General features: G+C 42.6%; 3 protein-coding genes across 4 annotated transcripts; 2 read left to right on the forward strand and 1 right to left on the reverse strand.

Moving 5' to 3' along the window:
• Window positions 1-1266: 1266 nt before the first annotated feature.
• On the forward strand, window positions 1267-10839 carry LOC123122440 (protein TIC110, chloroplastic). Its single transcript, XM_044542645.1, has 15 exons — window positions 1267-1964; window positions 2348-2407; window positions 3080-3203; window positions 3350-3418; window positions 3503-3601; window positions 4615-4681; window positions 4879-4943; window positions 5176-5270; window positions 5960-6084; window positions 6174-6274; window positions 7558-7771; window positions 8594-8748; window positions 8881-9003; window positions 9140-10129; window positions 10280-10839. Exons 1-15 carry the CDS (start codon window positions 1420-1422, stop codon window positions 10532-10534), a joined length of 3087 nt encoding a protein of 1028 aa, XP_044398580.1. The 5' UTR covers window positions 1267-1419; the 3' UTR covers window positions 10535-10839.
• A 1127-nt stretch (window positions 10840-11966) lies between these two features.
• Window positions 11967-13989, reverse strand: LOC123122458 (G patch domain-containing protein 11). 2 transcript variants are annotated; one of them, XM_044542666.1, is made up of 4 exons: window positions 13731-13989; window positions 13549-13602; window positions 12828-12950; window positions 11967-12322 (listed from the first exon to the last, which is right to left on the reverse strand). In XM_044542666.1, the coding sequence occupies exons 1-4, from the start codon at window positions 13764-13766 to the stop codon at window positions 12191-12193; spliced, it is 345 nt and encodes a 114-aa protein (XP_044398601.1). In that variant the 5' UTR covers window positions 13767-13989; the 3' UTR covers window positions 11967-12190. The 2 variants fall into 2 exon arrangements, with proteins under 2 accessions (XP_044398601.1, XP_044398598.1); XM_044542663.1 differs by having other exon boundaries at window positions 11967-12325; window positions 13731-13986.
• Window positions 13990-14042: 53 nt separating this feature from the next.
• Window positions 14043-14774, forward strand: LOC123122448 (ubiquitin-40S ribosomal protein S27a-2). Its single transcript, XM_044542653.1, has one exon. It carries the CDS (start codon window positions 14137-14139, stop codon window positions 14623-14625), a length of 489 nt encoding a protein of 162 aa, XP_044398588.1. The 5' UTR covers window positions 14043-14136; the 3' UTR covers window positions 14626-14774.
• Window positions 14775-20312: the final 5538 nt, after the last annotated feature.

A 20312-nucleotide genomic window follows, 5' to 3' on the forward strand; every position in this document is an offset into this window, starting at 1 on the left:
CAGAAAACAGGAACTGGCACTGGGCACTGGATCAATAGGTTAGTTCAATAAATCATATAAATTGTTGCCAAAAATATGTAAAGGTTGTATAATGTTGGCATGAAACAATAAAAAATTATAGATACGACGGAGACGTATCAACGCGCGCCCTCCCGCACAAGCTCGGGCAAAGTGGGCTCCATGGTTGCCAATCTGCAGAGGGGGCTGTGAGGTTAGAGGGAGAAGGGGGAGAAGAGGAAGATGATGAGAAGAGGAGGCTGGGCGCGGGGTCTCACCGGCGAGCGGTGACACGAGCACAGAGCGACGACTCAAGGTTTGCAACAGACCACTTGTGGTTGAACGGATTTCAACAAGGGCCAAGTTACATCAAGGTGAAGATGGCTACGAGTTGTTCGATCAAAAACAAATTTGACGACCATAAAAGCGGTTGAAGCGCGCGGCTTCACCTGTCGAGTGAACGCTAGCATTTTCCCTTGATTTTTTGCATTGAATGTTGACTTTTTACCTTTTTTCATCCTATTGATTTAGTGAAAGTGGCACATAGAACACAAATGATGTTTGTTCGGTGAGTTTGGCCCACAAAGCTCATCCGAGAGGTTTAGAAACCCAAAGGTTATAGCCTCCCATAACTCATAGGCTAATTAAGTCTCGTTATTTATTTGTATCACACGACAAAAATCTTTGTGATGATTATCTGTGTTCAACGAGACCGTCTGCATAATTCAATTAGCTTAGCTTACTAGACCCCATACCTTTGCAACGACGACCCTTTTTTTTCCTTTTTTTTTGTTCTTGAAATAATAGATGGGAACAACTCTCTCACTTTAGACACATTCCAAATTATTACAATATCATACAAGTCATAAGAGAAGTGAAAGCAACAAGCTACCAACCCAGCGATATTCATAATATTAATATTATTTATGAACGAGGAATAAACATCGAAAGACTTGCTGTTAGTCATCTTGTCAACGTGACGCTCCGAGAGGTCTAAAGGAAAGCACACACTCATTTTTGAAGGCTTTTCTCATGTTCTTTTTCTAACTTTTCAAATCTCGTGGCTTAAGTATGATGAGTGTGATGTCACTATATTAGCGAACAGTTTTTTTTGGGTTTTCTTACAAGCAGTTGTATCACATTGTAACTACTTCCGGTTTCCTTTAATCCTCAAAGTCAAAAGAAAAAAAGAAAGAAAAAGGAAAAAGGAGACCTTGTGCTTGCCTTGCCCCTAAATTCGGCCCTTCGTCCCACCCCTTTGCCCAGCCAGCCGCCCGAGCCCCCAGGCGTTGCTCCGCCCCGACCGCCCCCACCAATCCCCATCCATCGTCGCAACGCTATCCACACCCTCCGCCCCGCCCCTGCCCCTCCTCCTCCGCCCGCCGCCGCCGCCGCCGCCGTCCGTCCAGGCGAGATCTTACAATGGAGCTCTCCCTCGTCTCCGCGAGGCCCTTGCCCCGCGCCGCCGCCTCCCCGCTCCTCTTCGCCCCGCTCAAACCATTGCCCCTCCTCCGCTTCCCGCCACGGAAGCGCACCGCCTTCGCCCGCCTCCGCAGCCGGCGGTCTCGCCGCGTGGCGGCCTCGGGGGAGGGGGAGGGCGACGCCGCGGACCGGGACGAGGAGGTGTTCGGCGGCCGGAGTGAGCAGGTGTTCGGGGGCCGGAGGGAGCTCACCGGCGTGCAGCCGCTCGTGGAGGCGCTGCCGCCGGTCGCACGGACGGCGGCGGAGCTTGCGGTCGCCGTGGCGGCCGTGGCGGCGGGCTACGGCATCGGGCTCCGCGCTGGCGGCGGCAACCGGGCCGCGGCGTTCGCGGGCGCGGCCGTGCTTGGTGGGGCCAGCGTCGCGGCTGCTGTCGCGGTGAACTCTGTAGTGCCAGAGGTCGCCGCTGTCGGATTGCACAACTACGTAGCCGGCCATGACGACCCCACCAAGCTGGAGGCCAGCGAGGTGGAGGCCATCGCGAACAAGTGAGTTTGGATTGCCTCCTTATAGTCGCTGCCTTCGTTGTAACCCTGCGTCGTTTATATCAGCTATAAGTTTTTTTTAAATAGATTATACCAGCCATTTGATCATCTCAACATTTTGTTTTGCTCGTTTTTTCTTGTATCAATTTAGGCTTGCAATGTAGTTTCTGCAAACCCATTTACTTTTGAAACTCCAAACCTGTTAGGGGACTAGCAACATTGTCGTGTATGCTTTTTCTGTAAAAGATGAAAAATATTACTGGGGCTATCGTTAAATGTAAGACGGGAGGAGACCTAAGATTCTTTAGGGTGATGTGAACTTACATTTAAGTATTGGATGCATCTCTCTTTCTGCATTATCTTATCCTTTTCTTATTTATTTTTAGATACGGAGTTAGTACACAAGATGCAGCCTTCAAAACAGAGCTCTGTGACTTGTATGGCAGGTAAACCTCTTGATACACGTGATGTTCAGTTGCTTTCCATGATGATTGTGAAAACATGTATGCACAGAACGACCAGATAAATAGTGGATTCTATGCAATCTTACTCTTGGATGGGAGTATTTGTACTGCCATATTTTCTAGTACATGGCTACACCTCTCTTAGCAATCACCCCCTCCTGTCCAGAAAAGGGGCCACTTCTGACAATTTGTAAACAACAGCATGCAATATTGAAGTTTGTACCATAATATTTCTGTAAATGGTACAGATCTATAATATGGTGGAAGTACTGTGAATGTTGATGACTATTCACCGTATTATTTTCATATGGTGAATCTACCAATTTAATATACATTGGTAGGTTCACACATATTCACATGAGCACGATTCAACTCGAATTTTTCGTATGATTCTTTGATATTGCATTCAGTTAACTCAGTTCTTGAATATACTACTCAACTAAAACCACGACGAGAATTATGGAACGGAGGGAGTACCTTTTTGATAAGCACTTCTAAATTCACGTTGGTGTTGAACATTTACTGTCTTTAGAAATCGGACACTATCCACATCTTACCAATTTTGCAATGTGATATTTGAGCTTCACGTGGTTTCATGCTCCTGAACATTTGTCATTCGCTCATTCTTTCTCCTATCTTCTTTTTTTCCTGCAGCTTTCTTTACTCAGTACTTCCTCCAGGAGATGAAGATCTCAAAGGTAATGAGGTTGAGGTCATTGCAAAATTTAAAAGAGGCCTTGGACTCGATGATGTAGATGCTGCAAATATGCACATGGAGGTATTCCCTCGTGATCCAAGCCTTTTTATTACATCTTGGTATCCCATATTGTTTTCAGATGTTTGTATTATCTTTAGTCACTGTTTTCACAATTGCAATATTTTCCGTCTGCCTGTTTATTCCTTCCACTTTGCCCATTTCAATAGATTGGTAGACGCTTATACAGAGAGAGGTTGGAAACAAGGGACCGTGATGCTGACATTGAACAGCGGCGGGTAATTGTTTCTGCTTTGAAGTAAATACATGGATACTTAAAACCGTATGTAGATCCTAATAGTAACCATGGAAATATTTCATAGGCATTTCAAAAGTTGATATATGTGTCAAATCTTGTCTTTGGAGACGCATCAGCCTTCCTACTTCCATGGAAACGTCTTTTCGGGATCACTGATTCTCAGGTACATTAATATACATTGTTTTACCTTTGTGCATGGCATGTCTCTGTTTATGATTTCATGGTATCTTTCCGGGATCACTGATTCACAGGTACATTAGTATACATTGTTTTACCTTTGTGCATGCCATTTCTCTGTTTATGATTCATCTCATGGAGAAAGCAGAACGTTACCTCCATTATGGTGTTTATTATTTTTGCTAAACTTTGAAGTGTAATTGCACTCATTTTCTAACTACGTTGTTACTGTAAGAGACCTCCTGAAGCTAGTGTTTCACCCTTCATAATGCAATAGGTGATCTTTGCATGCTCATTTTGTCATGGCCAATTTTAATATCTACATATGTACCATGATTGAAGGGGAGCCTTGGCGCAGTGGTAATGCTGCTGCCTTGTGACCATGAGGTCACGGGTTAAGTCCTGGAAACAGCCTCTTGCAGAAATGTAGGGAAAGGCTGCGTACAATAGACACAAAGTGGTTGGACCCTTCCCCGGACCCTGCGCAAGCGGGAGCTACATGCACCGGGTTGCCCTTTACATATGTACCATGATTACAAATTTGTTGCCCTGATTGGCCGTGCATATCAGTCTGCGAGACATACATGATCCACTGAGGTGAAAAACTAAAAATTCTCCATGAAAAATAGATATGCAATGTAATGTTATGCACTATGACACATGCATTGTTACTTGTACCAAAAATAGACAGACTGACTGTACATGTTTAGTGTCGTTGTTTCTTGACTAGCATGATCAAACTTATAAAGTTTGAGTAGATTGTTTCAGGCTGAATGTAGTAGTTGAAAGGGAAGATCTTCTGTGCTGATAAAGATGAAGACGTAGATTGCTTTAACATGTGCAAATCGCACATTCACATAACTCAGATGTTTTTTCTCATAGAACATGTCTTTTGAACTGCTTGCTCATCTCTTGTTACTTTGGTGCATAGTTTCTGTGTGTCTGTGTCTTGTTTGACATCATGGTTGTTTTGTTACATTTTCATAATCTTTTTGGCAGATCGACATTGCTATGCGGGATAATGCCAAAAATTTGTACGCGATACAGCTCAAGTCTATTGGTAGAGGTATCGCTGAAACACATTGTCTTTTGTAAGCATTAGTTCCATTCTTAGCTCATATCGTGCTTGCAAGGTTTGTCATTCAAGTAGATTAAATTTAGAGCAGGGTAGATAGCAAGGATATCCCCTGTATACTAATTACTTGATATATGACTTGTTGCGTTCCATGAATGTTCTCACCTGGACATATTCTGTTTTTCTAGGTCTGGACATAGGCACACTCATTGAAGTAAGGAGAGCCCAACTTGCGTGTAAACTTTCTGATGAGGTAACCCTTCTCTCTGGAAATTTACTGCTGGGTTGCTTTAGCATCATTTCATCAGTTCTTGGGGCATCTTGTCACCTATATCCAAATAGCATAAATCTAAGGATAGTATCTTGGACGCCATACAGGTTTCTATTTGATTGTTGACATCATTCTAAGTATGGCAAGACATGGCAGACAACGTCAATCTAAGCATATTCTGTTGTAGCATGTGCTGATATTTATATTTTGGCAGATTGCTGCTGACATGTTCAGGGAACATGCGAAGAAGTTGATTCAAGAAAACATTTCATCAGCTTTAGACATCTTGAAGTCGCGTAACAAAGCCACGTATGAAGCCTCTCTGCAAAACCTGCTGGATGATTTCATTAGTTGACAATTTCCATGAAAACATAGATGTATTAACTGCTAATCTGATGGTTTTAAGAAAAGGGAACTTATATTTTTGTTAAAGCCAACATATAGGTATTTTGTCTATTAGAATTTCCCCTGATATTATATTTGTGGAAAGTACTTCATAAGTAGCAATGATGAACTTTATTTCTCCTCCCTTCACAACAAGAGAGGCTTTCCACCTCATGAGCAAGTGATGTTATCAGTGTTTGCTGGCTTGTTCGAGTTGCAAGCTTTCAGTATTATTTTATATCATGAAGAATAGCATATAAACTCAACCCCGAGTTAAAAATCTTAGCTGTATTAATGTACGCACCATGCTGTTTATAAGGGAGACTAGGGTATGTTTGGTGGATTCATCTGCTTTAATATTAACTAGCAAATAATATTTTTCTACTATTACGGAAAACTGAGCTATCTGCACTCCCGAGGAAGTTTGAGAAATACTTTTCCAAGAAACCCCATTTGTTTTCGTTGTTCAGTTATTAGCAAATACATCAATATCTGTCAAGAAGTGTAAACCCTCTGAATCTTGCTACACTTAATTTTTTTGCATCTTATCAAATATCAATACAGAATGCTCAAATTTTTACCTCAGGACTAAACCATATTATCACTGCCTGCAGGAATAGCCCAACACAGGTTATTGAAGAAGTAAAGTGTGTCCTTGCATTTAATAGCCTTCTAACTGTACTGAGCAAGCACCCTCAAGGCGATCGATTTGCACGTGGGCTTGGACCTATTTCATTAGGTAAGTTAGTGAAGATTTTTGAATTCATATGTTGATGAGGTGGGCTGTCCTTATGAATTCTTATTGGTTCTTCTGCATGGATTGCATAGCGGGAGAGCATGATCATGATAGAAGGGCTGGTGATCTAAAGACACTCTATAGGGCCTATGCAACAGATGTACTTTCAGATGGACCTGTTGATAATGAGAAGGTGATCACATGTTATTCACATTTTGTTTAGTTAGCTGATGCTCCATATGAGATGACAAGCTAAAATAAGTAATCAATAATTCCGTAGGTTTCTTATGAAATGGTTAACATAGATACCTATTATTGTGAAGCATATTGATTTAAGTAATCAGTGCAAGTTTGCAAGTCTATAGGATTTGGAAAATACAGTCTGGATTTTTTGTGGACAAAGTTATTTTTTAAGTGTACAAAGTTAGTCCATTGACCTATTATTGTGAAGCATATTGATTCAAGTGGACCAGTGCAAGTTTGCAAGACTGTAGGATTTGAAAAATACAGTCTGGATTTTATTTGGACAAAGTTAGTCAGTCTATTGACATATTTGGATCACATACAACTGTCTAGTCTGAAAGTGTTTGCACCCGGGATGAACAGTAACTCCACACCCATCTATGTCACACATCTTCTGTTTTGTACTCCCTCTGTAAACTAATATAAGAGTGTTATTCTAGTGATCTAAATGCTCTTATATTAGTTTACGGAGGGAGTAGTTCACATCATGTTAGATGCTGAACTAAACAAACAAAAGTGGTACCTGTTACTGTTGTTTTAGTGAATAATCTGTGTGTCCTAGGGCTACACATCAGTAACACATCAATAGTATTTTCTGGTCCGCATCAATTTAATACCAAGCCCTTGATCAGACCAGCAAGTTTTGACAAAAGAGAGAACATATACTCTGATTCAAGTAGAGTTTATGCCGATTCATGCTAACAAACTAATGCTTGGCAGAATTCCTGTTTTTCACAATAAGAACAACAAAAAGTGCCTCTCAAATGATTTTCACGCTGGCCCCTTGGAGACCTGATTTTCTGAAAATTTATCCATCAGCTGCCCTTTTTTAAGAGTTTATAAGTTGGTTATGATTGTGAGACTCTAAATAGATGAGACATGGTCGTCCACATTTTATGCATCTCTGTTATTCTGCGGAGCTATTTTTTGTCAATTATATAGCTGGGAACAGTCATGATAGATAATAACAAGTACTTTGTTTTGTTGTCATTGTTCTGTAAAGGTTGCTTTAATCAAGATAAAATAATTTGAGAAGTACATAACCTAGCAATTGTATCACATCAGGCTGACAATTTTGTTTTTTCAACATGAACCGTCTTATATTTTTGCCCATGCTCTCTGACCATTGAGTCTAAAAACATACGGTAGCATCTTAACAAGATAAATCTTTACAACAACAACAACAACGAAGCCTTTTAACAAGATAAATCTTTCTGTGATTAAAAATTCCAGCTTACTCCTTTGAATGATCTGAGAAATATATTTGGACTGGGGAAGCGTGAAGCAGAAGCAATCATCTCAGATGTCAAATCTCAAGCATACAGAAAGAGACTTGCAAAATCCTTTAACACTGATTTGGCTGCAGCTCCTAGCAAAGCATCGTTCCTCCAAAATCTGTGCGAAGAGCTACAGTTTGATCCTGAACTTGCTAGCAAGATGCATGAAGGTACCACCTTGTCACTTGCTTCTAGTTTTACAGTGTAGCTCTATATTTGCTACAGTTTAATCCTTCTCTTGCTAGCAAGATGCGTACCATTCTGGAAAATCACGAGGCAAATTGAGAATCTGGTTTGACTAGGTTCTAGTCTTTTTAGAGGTTCCACTACAAACTACATGCGGATGTATATAGACATATTTTAAAGTGTAGATTCACTCATTTTGCTCTGTATGTACTCCCTCCGTTCCTAAATATTTGTCTTTCTAGAGATTTCAACAAGTGACTACATACGGAGCAAAATGAGTGAGCCTACACTCTAAAATATGTCTATACACATCCGTATGTAATAGTCCATTTGAATCTCTAAAAAGACAACTATTTAGGAACGGGAGTAGTTCATAGTGAAATCTTTTAGAAGACTTATATTTAGGAACGGAGGGAGTATATGGTATCCTATATCCTTTTGCTGCATCAGTACACACAGTTATTCATTATGCACCATCAGACATTAGCTGTGGGCTGATACTGCTGCTTATTATTTTAGCTGCCAACATTTTACATTGACTATAGGAAGTAATATGCAGCAAGGGAACTGACTGCATTTACTTAATCTTGTTTTACATTGCTGGTCTTGTGTTGTACGAGCAGTTATGGATTTTTACCACTCCCTCCGATCCATAATAAGTGTCGTGGTTTTAGTTCAAATTTAAAAACCACGACACTTATTATAGATCGGAGGGAGTAGGAAAGAAAGACAAATATAATATGGCTATAATTATTGCCTTTGTATTTATGATTATCAGCGTGTATTAATGCTGCTTCATACTTCAGACATTTACAGACAGAAGCTTCAGCAGTTTGTAGCTGACGGAGAGCTGAGCAAGGATGAAACAGAAGCTTTGATGGCATTCCAAGTGCGTCTCTGCATTCCTCAAGAAACTGTTGATGCTGCTCATACTGACATCTGCGGTCAATTGTTTGAAAAGGTGATGTATTTTATTGTGCCTTTCATTAACACACTGCATAATTTTAGGTTCAAATCCAGATCTGCATTAGTTCAGCAAAGTTGATGGCCTGTTCTGTGTAAATATATTCTTACCCTTTTTAGGACATTGCAGGTTGTCAAGGAAGCAATTTTGTCAGTTGATGGATACAACGCTGATAGACGAGAGGCAGTTAGGAAAGCAGCACAGGGTCTAAACTTGAAAAAGGAGGCTGCTATGACCATCTTTAGTAAAGCAGTATGCCTCTTCCCTAAAAATTAGGCTATATAGATTGGCCTATATTCTTCTGTAGAAACTACTACTATGTATATCTTTTGGTATATTCCAACTGCAGATCCAATTAATTTTCTGTATTGCCAAATTCAAATGGCAGGTACGGAAATTATTCCTGAACTACATTCAGAAAGCAAAAGCAGCTGGGAATCGCATTGAACAGGCAAAAGAGTTGAAGAAGTTAATTTCCTTCAACACAGTTGTTGTAAGTGAGCTTCTGGCTGACATTAAAGGGGAGCTAACAACTGCTGAACCTGCAACATCAAGTGCGACCTCAGAACCTGAAACGACTGAATCTGAGGGAGAGGATGAGGACTATGAATGGGAATCACTAGAAACATTGAAGAAGACAAGGCCTGATAAAGAGCTAAAAGAAAAGCTGGGCAAGTCAAGTCAGAAAGAGATAACCCTCAAGGATGATCTTCCATTGAGAGATAGAGCTGAGCTGTATCAAACATATTTGATGTTCTGTATCACTGGTGAGACTACTAATGTTTCATTCGGGACAGCAATCTCCTCGAAGAAAGACGATTCAGAGTATTTAATGCTAAAGCAATTGGGACGCATACTTGGTTTAACCGCCAAAGAAGCTCAAGATGTCCACATTAAGCTGGCAGAAAAAGCATTTGTGCAACAGGCTGAAGTGGTTCTAGCTGATGGGAAGTTGACAGAATCCAAGGCTGACCAGCTTGCAACGATACAGAAGCAGGTTGGTTTGCCATCTGAGCATGCACAGAAAATCATTAAGAGCATCACAACGACAAAGTTGTCTAGTGCAATTGAAGCATCTATATCGCGAGGACAGATTGGTATACAGCAGGTCCGAGGATTGAAAGACGCAAATTTCGAGCTGGACAGCTTGATTTCAGAACCGTTGCGAGAAACCATTTACAAAAAGTGTGCTGAGGAGATATTCTCATCAGGCACAGGTGAATTTGATGAAGAGGAAGTGTATGTAAAGATGCCAGCTGATCTTATCATAAGTGCTGAGAAGGCCAGGTCGATTGTTCAGGACATTGCGAAGGTTAGGTTGGAGAACGCCCTTGTCCAGGCTGTTGCTTTGCTTCGGCAGAAGAAGAGAGATGGTGTGGTACGTACCGTGTGCCCCTTGTCTGCTTGTTTTGTTAAATTTACATAATTGCTCCTAGAGATATAGGTATAATAACATCTGCTAGGTTATACTCCTGCAGATTTCTTGAAGTTTGTGGTGAAATTTTTCATTGCTTCATATCTGATGCAGATTTCATCACTGAACGACCTGCTCGCATGTGATGCTGCCGTGCCTGCTTCGAAGCCTTTGTCATGGCCCACTCCGCGAGAGCTTGACGACCTGTACTGTGTGTACATGAAGAGCATTCCGAAGCAGGATAAGCTGTCAAGGTTGCAGTATTTACTCGACATCAGTGCCGAGAAGGCTGAGGACCTTCGGGATGCGGCGACAGCAGGCATGTTGCCTCAAACAGCAGGTCAAGAGGAAGAAGAGTTGGCGTTCTAGAGGGGATGATGATGGGAAGAGGCACTTTTTTGTTAGGTAGCCAGCAGAGTCGAGCTCCTGCCAGACGCGGTGCTGTGGCGCCAATAGCTGCTGTTGTAGCTAGGCATGGTTTTGAGAAGCAACGCATTATCCTGACATGCATAAGTATTTGTATAGACAGATTTGACACCACAAGGTGACAGTTTTCTGCTGCATTCTTTCAAACCATACTGAAACCGTTTTCTGTTTCTCCTTTGCGCTTTTTGGCCTCTTGGTCATGTACCACAGTCACTGCAGGTCCTTTTGTAATAAATGTGGTTTGTTAAGGTTGGTCGTAATGGTAGTATCATAAACAATATCATGCATGCCAACTAGACTTTTTTTATGATGTGGTACAATTAAATGGAGAAAAAGAGAATGTGTATCAAGCATGCCAACTAGGTTTTTTTATGGTGTGGCACACAATTAAAATGGAGAAAGAGAGAATGTGGTATCATATTAAATGGTATACTACTTTGTGTTATACTCCCTCCGTTCCTAAATATTTGTCTTCTTAGAGATTCAAATGGACTACCATATACGGATGCATATAGACATATTTTAGAGTGTACATTCACTCATTTTGCTTCGTATGTAGTCACTTGTTGAAATTCACTCATTTTGCTTCGTATGTAGTCACTTGTTGAAATCTCTTTGAAATTCACTCATTTTGCTTCGTATGTAGTCACTTGTTGAAATCTCTAGAAAGACAAATATTTAGGAACGGAGGGAGTACATGGCACTTAATAAGGTAACATGAGATGTACTAACTTATACTATGCATGACGGGAGTAGTATCAGACACTAGTACAATATGCATGATACTAGTATATGATACTCCCCGTTACCGACAACCTAACTTCTATCATATGCCAAGCATGTTCTGTCTTTCCCAGATAGCTAAAAAAGCTCTGCAACAAGGAATAACAAATTAACCAACTCAAATCAAATAAAGCTTCCTGCAAAATCAACTACTCCCTCCGTTCTTAAATATAAGTCTTTGAAGAGGTTTCACTATGGACCACATACGGATGTATAAAGATGCATTTTATATGTAGATTCACTCATTTTGCTTCGTATATAGTCCATAGTAAAATCTCTCCAAAGACTTATATTTAGGAACGGAGGGAGTAATTTTTTTTACCAATGAAAATACGGCATCTCATGTGGCACCAAATCTTCACTCCTAAAATTTAAATACCATCATTTTTTGTGAGAATCAACTCATGTTTTGCCCATTTTCTTTACATTACACCATATTTTGCCATTTTGTCTGTCAATTTGTGAATTGAATTCAGACCTTAGATTTTATGACATGGTATATATGTTCATCTCTAGTCACAGCTTTTAAATGTGTTTTTGGTTGCCTGGTACACCTGAAAGTTGCTAGTGCCTAATATTACCCCAGCAGCAGTAAAAAATCCAAGTGACATTTTCTACAATCAAAGAACGTCTGTTACAAGTTACTACAACATATCTCTGCAGGGCACAAACATCTACAGCTGAATAAATGCAACACTTGGACCAGAACAAAGACAGAAACAGTGAACAGCAGTTGCAAACTGCAGAAGCATCGATAAGATGTACAATGGCATTATCAGCTGATGCCAACGGGTGCAACGCTGTCAGGTTTGTGGTTTACACATTATCAGGCCAAAATTCCCTGAAGAAAGCAATTTCGAATTCCCTCTCTTGTGCTCTCTTCTCCTCTTCCTGCATCTTTCGTATCCTCTTTGCGGCCAACTTTGCCTTCTTCGTTGCCGGCGCGTCCTGCTGATAATAGCAACATTTTGTGGCATTAAGTCAGATATTGATGAAAAAAGAAAATCAGATCAGTGATGACTACAAGTACGCTGGTTCGAGATGCAGAAATGTACAAGGACACATCAGTATTATCTTCTAAACCTTACAAATACTCCACGGAAAGAAATTGATGAGCATCCAATATAACATGTTACGTTTGTTCAATTTAACTATATATAAACACATACACTTTTTTCAATAGTACCACACAAAGGATCTGTAATCAGTAAATAGTACTCCCTCTGTTCACTATTATAAGACGTTTTGGACATCTCAATATAGCTACATACGGATTGAAATGAGTGAATAAACACATTAAAACATGTCTATATACATCAGATTCATGAAAAAGTTAGAGCATCTTGTAATAGTGAACGGAGGTAGTAGTAAACAAATTTTGTGAAATCGGCGGAACCTATGAACTACAACAAAACAGTTCTTGGAATCAAGTCAACAAGAATGCTTTGCTCACCTTGGGTCTTTTACTAGGAGCTGTTTCAACATCATCCTCGACCTTTGGCTTTGGCTTTGGTTCTTTGGAACCTAAACCGCGTTTGTTGTTCTTGACACGAGTTTCTACTGGTTCCAACCGCCCCTGTTTCATGACAGTTTGGCAAAGTGAGTACACAAACAGAAATAATACAGGAGTAACTAGGCAATTATAAGCAACAAGCCAGCTTCTACCAAGTGTGTAATCACGATTTGTTATATACAGCAGACGGCCAACCACGCATTTGTTGTTTTAAAACCCATGGATGTGTTCAGTTAGACACATACTCCTGAGCTTGTGAACTGAACCAAGATTATACAAGAAGCAAAGGTAAGTTGTTTATAGTTAACAAATTCAAGCATTTAACTGTATTTGTCCGATTGTGATCATTACCCAGAAACCAAACTAATTTCAGCACGCCCTTTATCATTTTGTTAAGTCCACAATATGAGACAATTTGATACGCAATGATCTCAAAGATAAGCAATAAGACACAACACTGGAGAAACACAGAACAATTTGATTCACAATGGATCATATAATCTAGTACCAAGAATAGAAAAACAAGGAGAACTAAGCCTCGCGTTGGGAGTACGATGCTACAACTAACACAATTATCCCTAAAATCAACATACGGATTGGGTGAAAATGGACAGATGAGATCTTGATCGGGGAGAAGAGAAAAGAGAACAGAGACACGGACCTGCTCCTGCGCACCGAGGCCGGTGCCCTCCTTCCACCCGGATTTCTTCAGCAGCTGCAGCAACCCAAGAACACACGACCATCAGGCTCACGCAGGGCAACAAAGCATCAAACCCTAATCCTCCGCGAGGGGAGGGAGGGAAGGATGGATGGGCAGCAGAAGAAACCAAGCGAGGGACGGACCTGGAAGCCGATGTTAGAGGAGCCGATGGACGACATCGTCTCTCTCACCGGGCGAACGCGGCGCCCCTCTGCCTCCGCTCGCCGCGCGCTTCACCGGCTCTCTCTCCTCTCCCCGTTTCAGGCGTCGCGTGCGCCGCTTTGGTTTTACTTCTCTGGTCTGGTCTCCGTCTCACGGGTCCTTGCCGTGTCCGGCTCGTTCACGAGTCGGTTCAGACCCGCTCGATCACAGGCGTCCGTCGCGTATCGGACGGCCTATCAAACGAACCAGGCTTACATATAACCCCATCTCCACCCCCCATGGGCCGCGACGTTGCCCGACCAACCAAAGCTCCCAATCCACGCCGCCGCCGCCGCCGCTGCCGACGAAACAGGTCATAATTCTCGGCGACCGGCGAACGAGGGCAAGATGCAGATCTTCGTGAAGACGCTGACGGGGAAGACGATCACGCTGGAGGTGGAGTCGTCGGACACGATCGACAACGTCAAGGCCAAGATCCAGGACAAGGAGGGGATCCCGCCGGACCAGCAGCGGCTCATCTTCGCCGGGAAGCAGCTGGAGGACGGGCGCACGCTGGCCGACTACAACATCCAGAAGGAGTCGACGCTGCACCTGGTCCTCCGCCTGCGCGGCGGCGCCAAGAAGCGCAAGAAGAAGACCTACTCGACGCCCAAGAAGGTCAAGCACGAGCGCGAGAAGACCCCGCTCGCCGTGCTCGGCTACTACAGGGTGGACGACGCCACGGGCAAGGTGGAGAGGCTGCGCAAGGAGTGCCCCAACCCGGACTGCGGCGCCGGCACCTTCATGGCGGCGCACGCCGACCGCCACGCCTGCGGCAAGTGCGGCCTCACCTACGCCTACGCAGAGGCCCAGAGCCCAGAGATCGACAGTGATTGATCAGGTGGTCTGATTCGATGACGGAGTTGATTAGCGCCATGAATTCCGTGTACGTCTGGTAATGATTTTTTCAATGGATATTTGTGGTTAGAACAATTATTCTGGATATTTTTCTCAATTAGTCATCAGTAAGCATGTTTTGGTCTGAATTGGAATGTGCTTTGGCATGCATCGTGACTTGATTGGCGACACTTGTGATCGGAGGGAGTAGTAGGCAGTATCCCTTCATCATATCAGATGCTTTGTTTGTGTTTTGAAGTCAATGGAAACTTCTATTGATTGGGAGTTACGGAGTACAATTTATATGGACTGGAGAGACGCGACGATCCGAGAGGATGCGTCAGTTTCAGGGGATACGAGAGAGAGAGACCTCCGTTGCGCGAGGAACCACAATGACGGTTGGGCAAGGGAAGATTCCCCACTAATTACATGTGCTAATTAATCACAACACTTCCTCTAATCTACGCTCTACCATGTAGAATCTTCTCATAATTGTCCAGGCGTTGTCATCATCTCAATAGAATTCTTCTCCAAAAGCTCTTCATTAAAATCATTGATAAGAACCTCAAACATAAACTCACAAAGAGAGATAGCGTAATGTGATGTTTAAACAATGATTTTTCACATGATTTAACTTGCAAATGTTTATTTCCCCGTTTTTCTGAAGATCATGGGAAAAAACCACTTAGGAGAAATATGTGAGTGATATTACTCTTGTTGAATCCTGTTTGCATCTGTGATAATGGTAGGTGATTTTATCGATCATTCTGCGAAGCCACACACATTTGCATGTTATTTCAAATAATGAAATTATTTCAGAATGATTGGTAGATGTTGCCACCAAAGTCTGTTTTGAAGACTTCCATGACATAACAGTACCACCATGTAGGAACACAAAGCCGACAAAGCCGGCTTGTGATCTGGCATTACGGGGATAAGATAAATAGCCAGCATCTACGAATCCAATCATATCAGAGTCCGATTTCTCTGGAACTGGAAAAATAGGCCAAGATCCTTTGTGCCCTGGAGATATTGAAAGATATTCTTCACTCCAGACCAATGGCGTTTGGTGGGAGCTGCGTTGTGTTTAGTAAGTAGATTCACTGCAAATGCAATATCAGGTCTTGTGCAATTTGCAAGATACATAAGCGCTCCAACAGCACCGAGGTATGGAACTTCAGGTCCCAACGCCTCTTCTCCATCATCCCTTGGCCTCGCCCCAACAACACCGAGGTATGGAACTTCAGGTCCCAACGCCTCTTCTCCATCATCCCTTGGCCTGAATGAATCTTTCTCTACATCTAGAGAATGAACCACCATAGGAGCTTTAGATGGGTAGGATTTGTCCATATTGAATTTCTCCAGTATTTTTTGGATAAAGGCAGCTTGGGGCGTGTTCAGAAACGGCCCAGCTCCTCCGAATCCTTAACTCCCACTCCTCCTCCCCCAAATGCTGCTCCTGCTAAAAAATAGCGCCAGAAAAAACTGTTCGGGAGGCAGCTCCGCTCCCGATTCACGAGGAGAGACAGAAGCGACCGAGTCGGACGTGGCCACTCGAACCGTTTTCACTTGGCGGTGGCAGTTCTTTTGCAAATTTTATCAACTCTATGTTTTGACGATCTGAGATCCTGGAAATCGTCGCTCCGCGCAATTGTACCGCGGCCCGCTCTGCTCCAGATTTTTTGCTCTGAAGAGTTTGAGCGTTCGGCGCCGCTCCCCGGGCTCCGGAAGCGGAGTTGAGGAGTGGAGAGAGCCTGAACACGCTCTTGGTGTACCATGATTTCCGAGGGAAGGTGCTCAAGTTGAATACCTAAGCAAAATTTGGTTTTACCCAAATCCTTCATCTCAAATTCCATCTTTAGGTGATTGCGTGCTTCATCAATGTCTGGTGTGTTGTCAATGATGTTGAGTTCATCAACGTACACATAAATGATGCAAAATCATGTAAAGGACTTCTTGATGAAAACACATGGGTAATCACTACTATTGGAGTAACCTTTCTGAAGAAGGAACTACCCTACATGGCCACCCATGTAGGTCGAGATTATCTCTGGTTCACCCATCTAGGTCAAGATGATCACCAAAGAGTTTGAGGTGCTTGCCATCATTGGCCACAATTACCCTACATGGGCCATGGACAAATAAATCAGTCTTGCGTCCCGCGCGATAGCGCGTGCAATCCAGGCCCCCGAGACTCCTCACCTAGCCAGAGCCACGCTGCTGACAGAACATCAGAATTATGTTGCTTTATTCATCATAAGGCACCATATTCATCCAGATTTCAAGTCCGAGTATTTACAAGAGGAGTCTCCTAGTACTTTGTTTCCGGCCCTCAAAACGAGGTATGAACAACAAAAGGCAGTTGTCCTGCCAGAAGCACTCCATGATTGGACTCATCTTCGTCTTTAGGATTTCAAGTCCATTGGTGAGTACAATCATGCAGTTCATAAGATATATTTCAAACTACGCTTTTGTGAGAAGGAACCTACTGATGCGGAGAAGATAGGGAAGACTTTGTCTACTATGCTCCCATCAGATCGGATCTGTTGGGAAACGTTGCAAGGAAAACAAAACAAAAGTTCTACGCACACGCAAGATCTATCCATGAAGATGCATAGCAACGGGAGGGGAGAGTGTGTCTATGTACCCTCGTAGACCGTAAGCAGAAGCGTTTGTTAACGTGGTTGATGTAGTCGAACTTCTTCGCGAGCCAACCGATCAAGTAACGAACGTACGACACCTCCGCGTTCAGCACACGTTGAACTCGGTGACGTCCTCGCCTTCTTGATCCAGCAAGACGGCGAAGTAGTGGATGAGTTCCGGCAGCACAACGGCGTGGTGACGGTGATGCTATCTCTGCATGGCTTCGCCTAAGCACTACGAAAATATGACCGAGGGACGGAACTGTGGAGGGGGGCGCCGCACACATCTAAGAGATTGTCGTGATGTTGTGTGGTGCCCCCTCCCACACACACACACACACAGAGAGAGAGATATATATGTAGGGGAGAGGGGAGGCAGCCAAGGGGCGCCCCAAGTGTGGCCAAATCCATGATACGTCCATTTTGCATCATGTTTTCCTACTGTTATTTATATTGTTTTTATGCATAATAATGCCTTTTGGAAGTAATTATAATGCCTTTTCTCTCATAATATGCAAGGTTCACTCAAAGAGGGAGAATACCGGCAGCTGGAATTCGGGACCTGGAAAAGCTACGTCAGGCCACCTATTCTGCACATCTCCAAATGAGCTGAAACTTCACGAGGAATTTTTATGGAATAAATAAGAATTGTTGGAGCAAATAAGTACCAGAGGGGCTCACCTAGGCGTGCCAGGGAGCCCAGGCGCGCCCTGGTGGGTTGTGCCCTCCTCGGCCCACCTCTGGTGCCCCTCTTCTGGTATATAAGCCATTTCGACCTAGAAAAAAAAATAAGGGGAAGACTTTCGAGACAAAGCACCGCCGCCTCGAGGCGGAATTGGGGTAGGATCACTTTTGCCCTCTGGCGGAGCGATTCCGTCGGGGGGAACTTCCCTCCCGGAGGGGGAAATCATCGTCATCATCATCACCAACAACTCTCCCATCTCGGGGAGGGAAATCTTCATCAACATCTTCAACAACACCATCTCCTCTCAAACCCTCGTCCATCTCTTGTGTTCAATCTTTGTTCCGGAACTATAGCTTGATGCTTGTGGGTGACTAGTAGTGTTAATACATCTTGTAGTTGATCACTATATGGTTTATTTGGTGGAAGATTATATGTTCAGATCCATTATGTTATTTAATACCCCTCTGATTATGAGCATGATTATCATTTGTGAGTAGTTACTTTTGCTCTTGAGCTCACGGGAGAAATCTTGTTGCAAGTAATCATGTGAACTTGATATGTGTTTGATATTTTGATGGTATGTATGTTGTGATTCCCTTAGTGGTGTCATGTGAACGTCGACTACATGACACTTCACCATACTTGGGCCTAAGGGAATTCATTGTGGAGTAGTTATTAGATGATGGGTTGCGAGAGTGACATAAGCTCCAAGGGTCGCAATCCATTCTTTCCGGGCAAGCCAGTTCAGTTCCTTTCTGGTAGCAAGAGATCCCATATCAGATTAAGTAAAGGGATTACCTAGCTAGCGCATATCGAAGAGTTGGAGACTTCCTGCCACTATAGAAAAAGCCGTTGATGGATCAATTTCTGTAGGTGGGTCTCAACTCGGATCGAGACATTCGGATTTGCCGATGAAGAGTACTGCCTTGGAGGGCTAGGGGTTGTAGGGGAAGAACCACCTTTTGTAGGTAGCAAAACATCTCACTCAGTAACTAAATTAGAGTTCGATCTTTTACATTTGTGTTGTCTTTTTGCATTTTTGTTTCGATCTGACATCAGATCTGAGTTATTGTTCACTAACAAGTAATTGCGGAGATTCATGCCGGAACGTCCACTTTACATTTTAAAGAAAGGGTGCAAAAGCATATTTATTCTGAATTAGACGGCGAAATGCACTGGAGTACTGATGTTTACCATGCGCCCGAATATCAATATGGTAATCTTCGCCGATTATGCGCTACTTCGTATGGGGCTGATTTGTATCCAAAAGTTTAATAATAATATTAGATTTATTCTTAATACTTTCTTGTAGTTGCAGGTTAATCAGAAGTAGGAGGTTTGTTCAAGTAAGAGCATCACCTAAGCACTGGTCCACCCACATATCAAATTACCAAAGTAGGAAACACAAATCAAACCAACATGATGAAAGTGACTAGATGAAATTCCTGTGTACCCTCAAGAACGCTTTGCTTATCATAAGAGACTGTTTTGGCCTGTCCTTTGCCTCAAAAGGATTGGGCTACCTTGATGCACTTCTGTTACCGTTACGGTTACTTGCTCGTTACAAATTACCTTGCTATCAAACTACTCGTTACTTATAATTTCAGTGCTTGCAGAGAATACCTTGCCGAAAACTACTTGTCATTTCCTTCTGCTCCTCGTTGGGTTCAACACTCTTACTTATCGAAAGGACTATGATTGATCCCCTATAATTTCAAGGCTCTTTTCTGGTACCGTTGCCGGGGAGTGAAGCGCTCTTGGTACGTGGAAATCGGTAAGGAAAAATTATTACTACATTCTGAAATTTATTGTCACTTGTTACTATGGAGAACAATCCTTTGAGGGGTTTGTTCGGGGTATCTTCACCTCGACGGGAACCACAATTAGTCACCAGTCAACCTACTGAACCTACTGAAAATATTGGTTATGAAATTCCTTAGGGTATGATAGAACAACTGCTAGCTAATCCTTATGCAGGAGATGGAACCGAACATCCTGATATGCACTTGATATATGTGGATGAAATTTGTGGATTATTTAAGCTTGCAGGTTTACCCGGAGATGAAGCTAAGAAGAAGGTTTTCCCTTTATTTTTGAAGGGAAAAGCATGCGATGGTATTGGATCTTGGAATTGGAATCGATTGAAATTGGAATTTCACCAAAAAATTTATCCTATGCATCTAGTTCATCGTGATCGGAACTATATATATATAATTTTTGGAAAGTATCGCTCTAGCTTGGGGAAGGCTTAAGTCAATTTTATATTCATGCCCCAATCATGAGCTCTCAAGAGAAATTATTATTCAGAATTTTTATGCTCGGGTTTCTCGTGATGATCAATCCATGCTTGATACTTTTTG

The sequence above is a fragment of the Triticum aestivum genome, chromosome 1B (assembly GCF_018294505.1).
Source record: "Triticum aestivum cultivar Chinese Spring chromosome 1B, IWGSC CS RefSeq v2.1, whole genome shotgun sequence".
Taxonomy (NCBI): Eukaryota; Viridiplantae; Streptophyta; class Magnoliopsida; order Poales; family Poaceae; genus Triticum; species Triticum aestivum.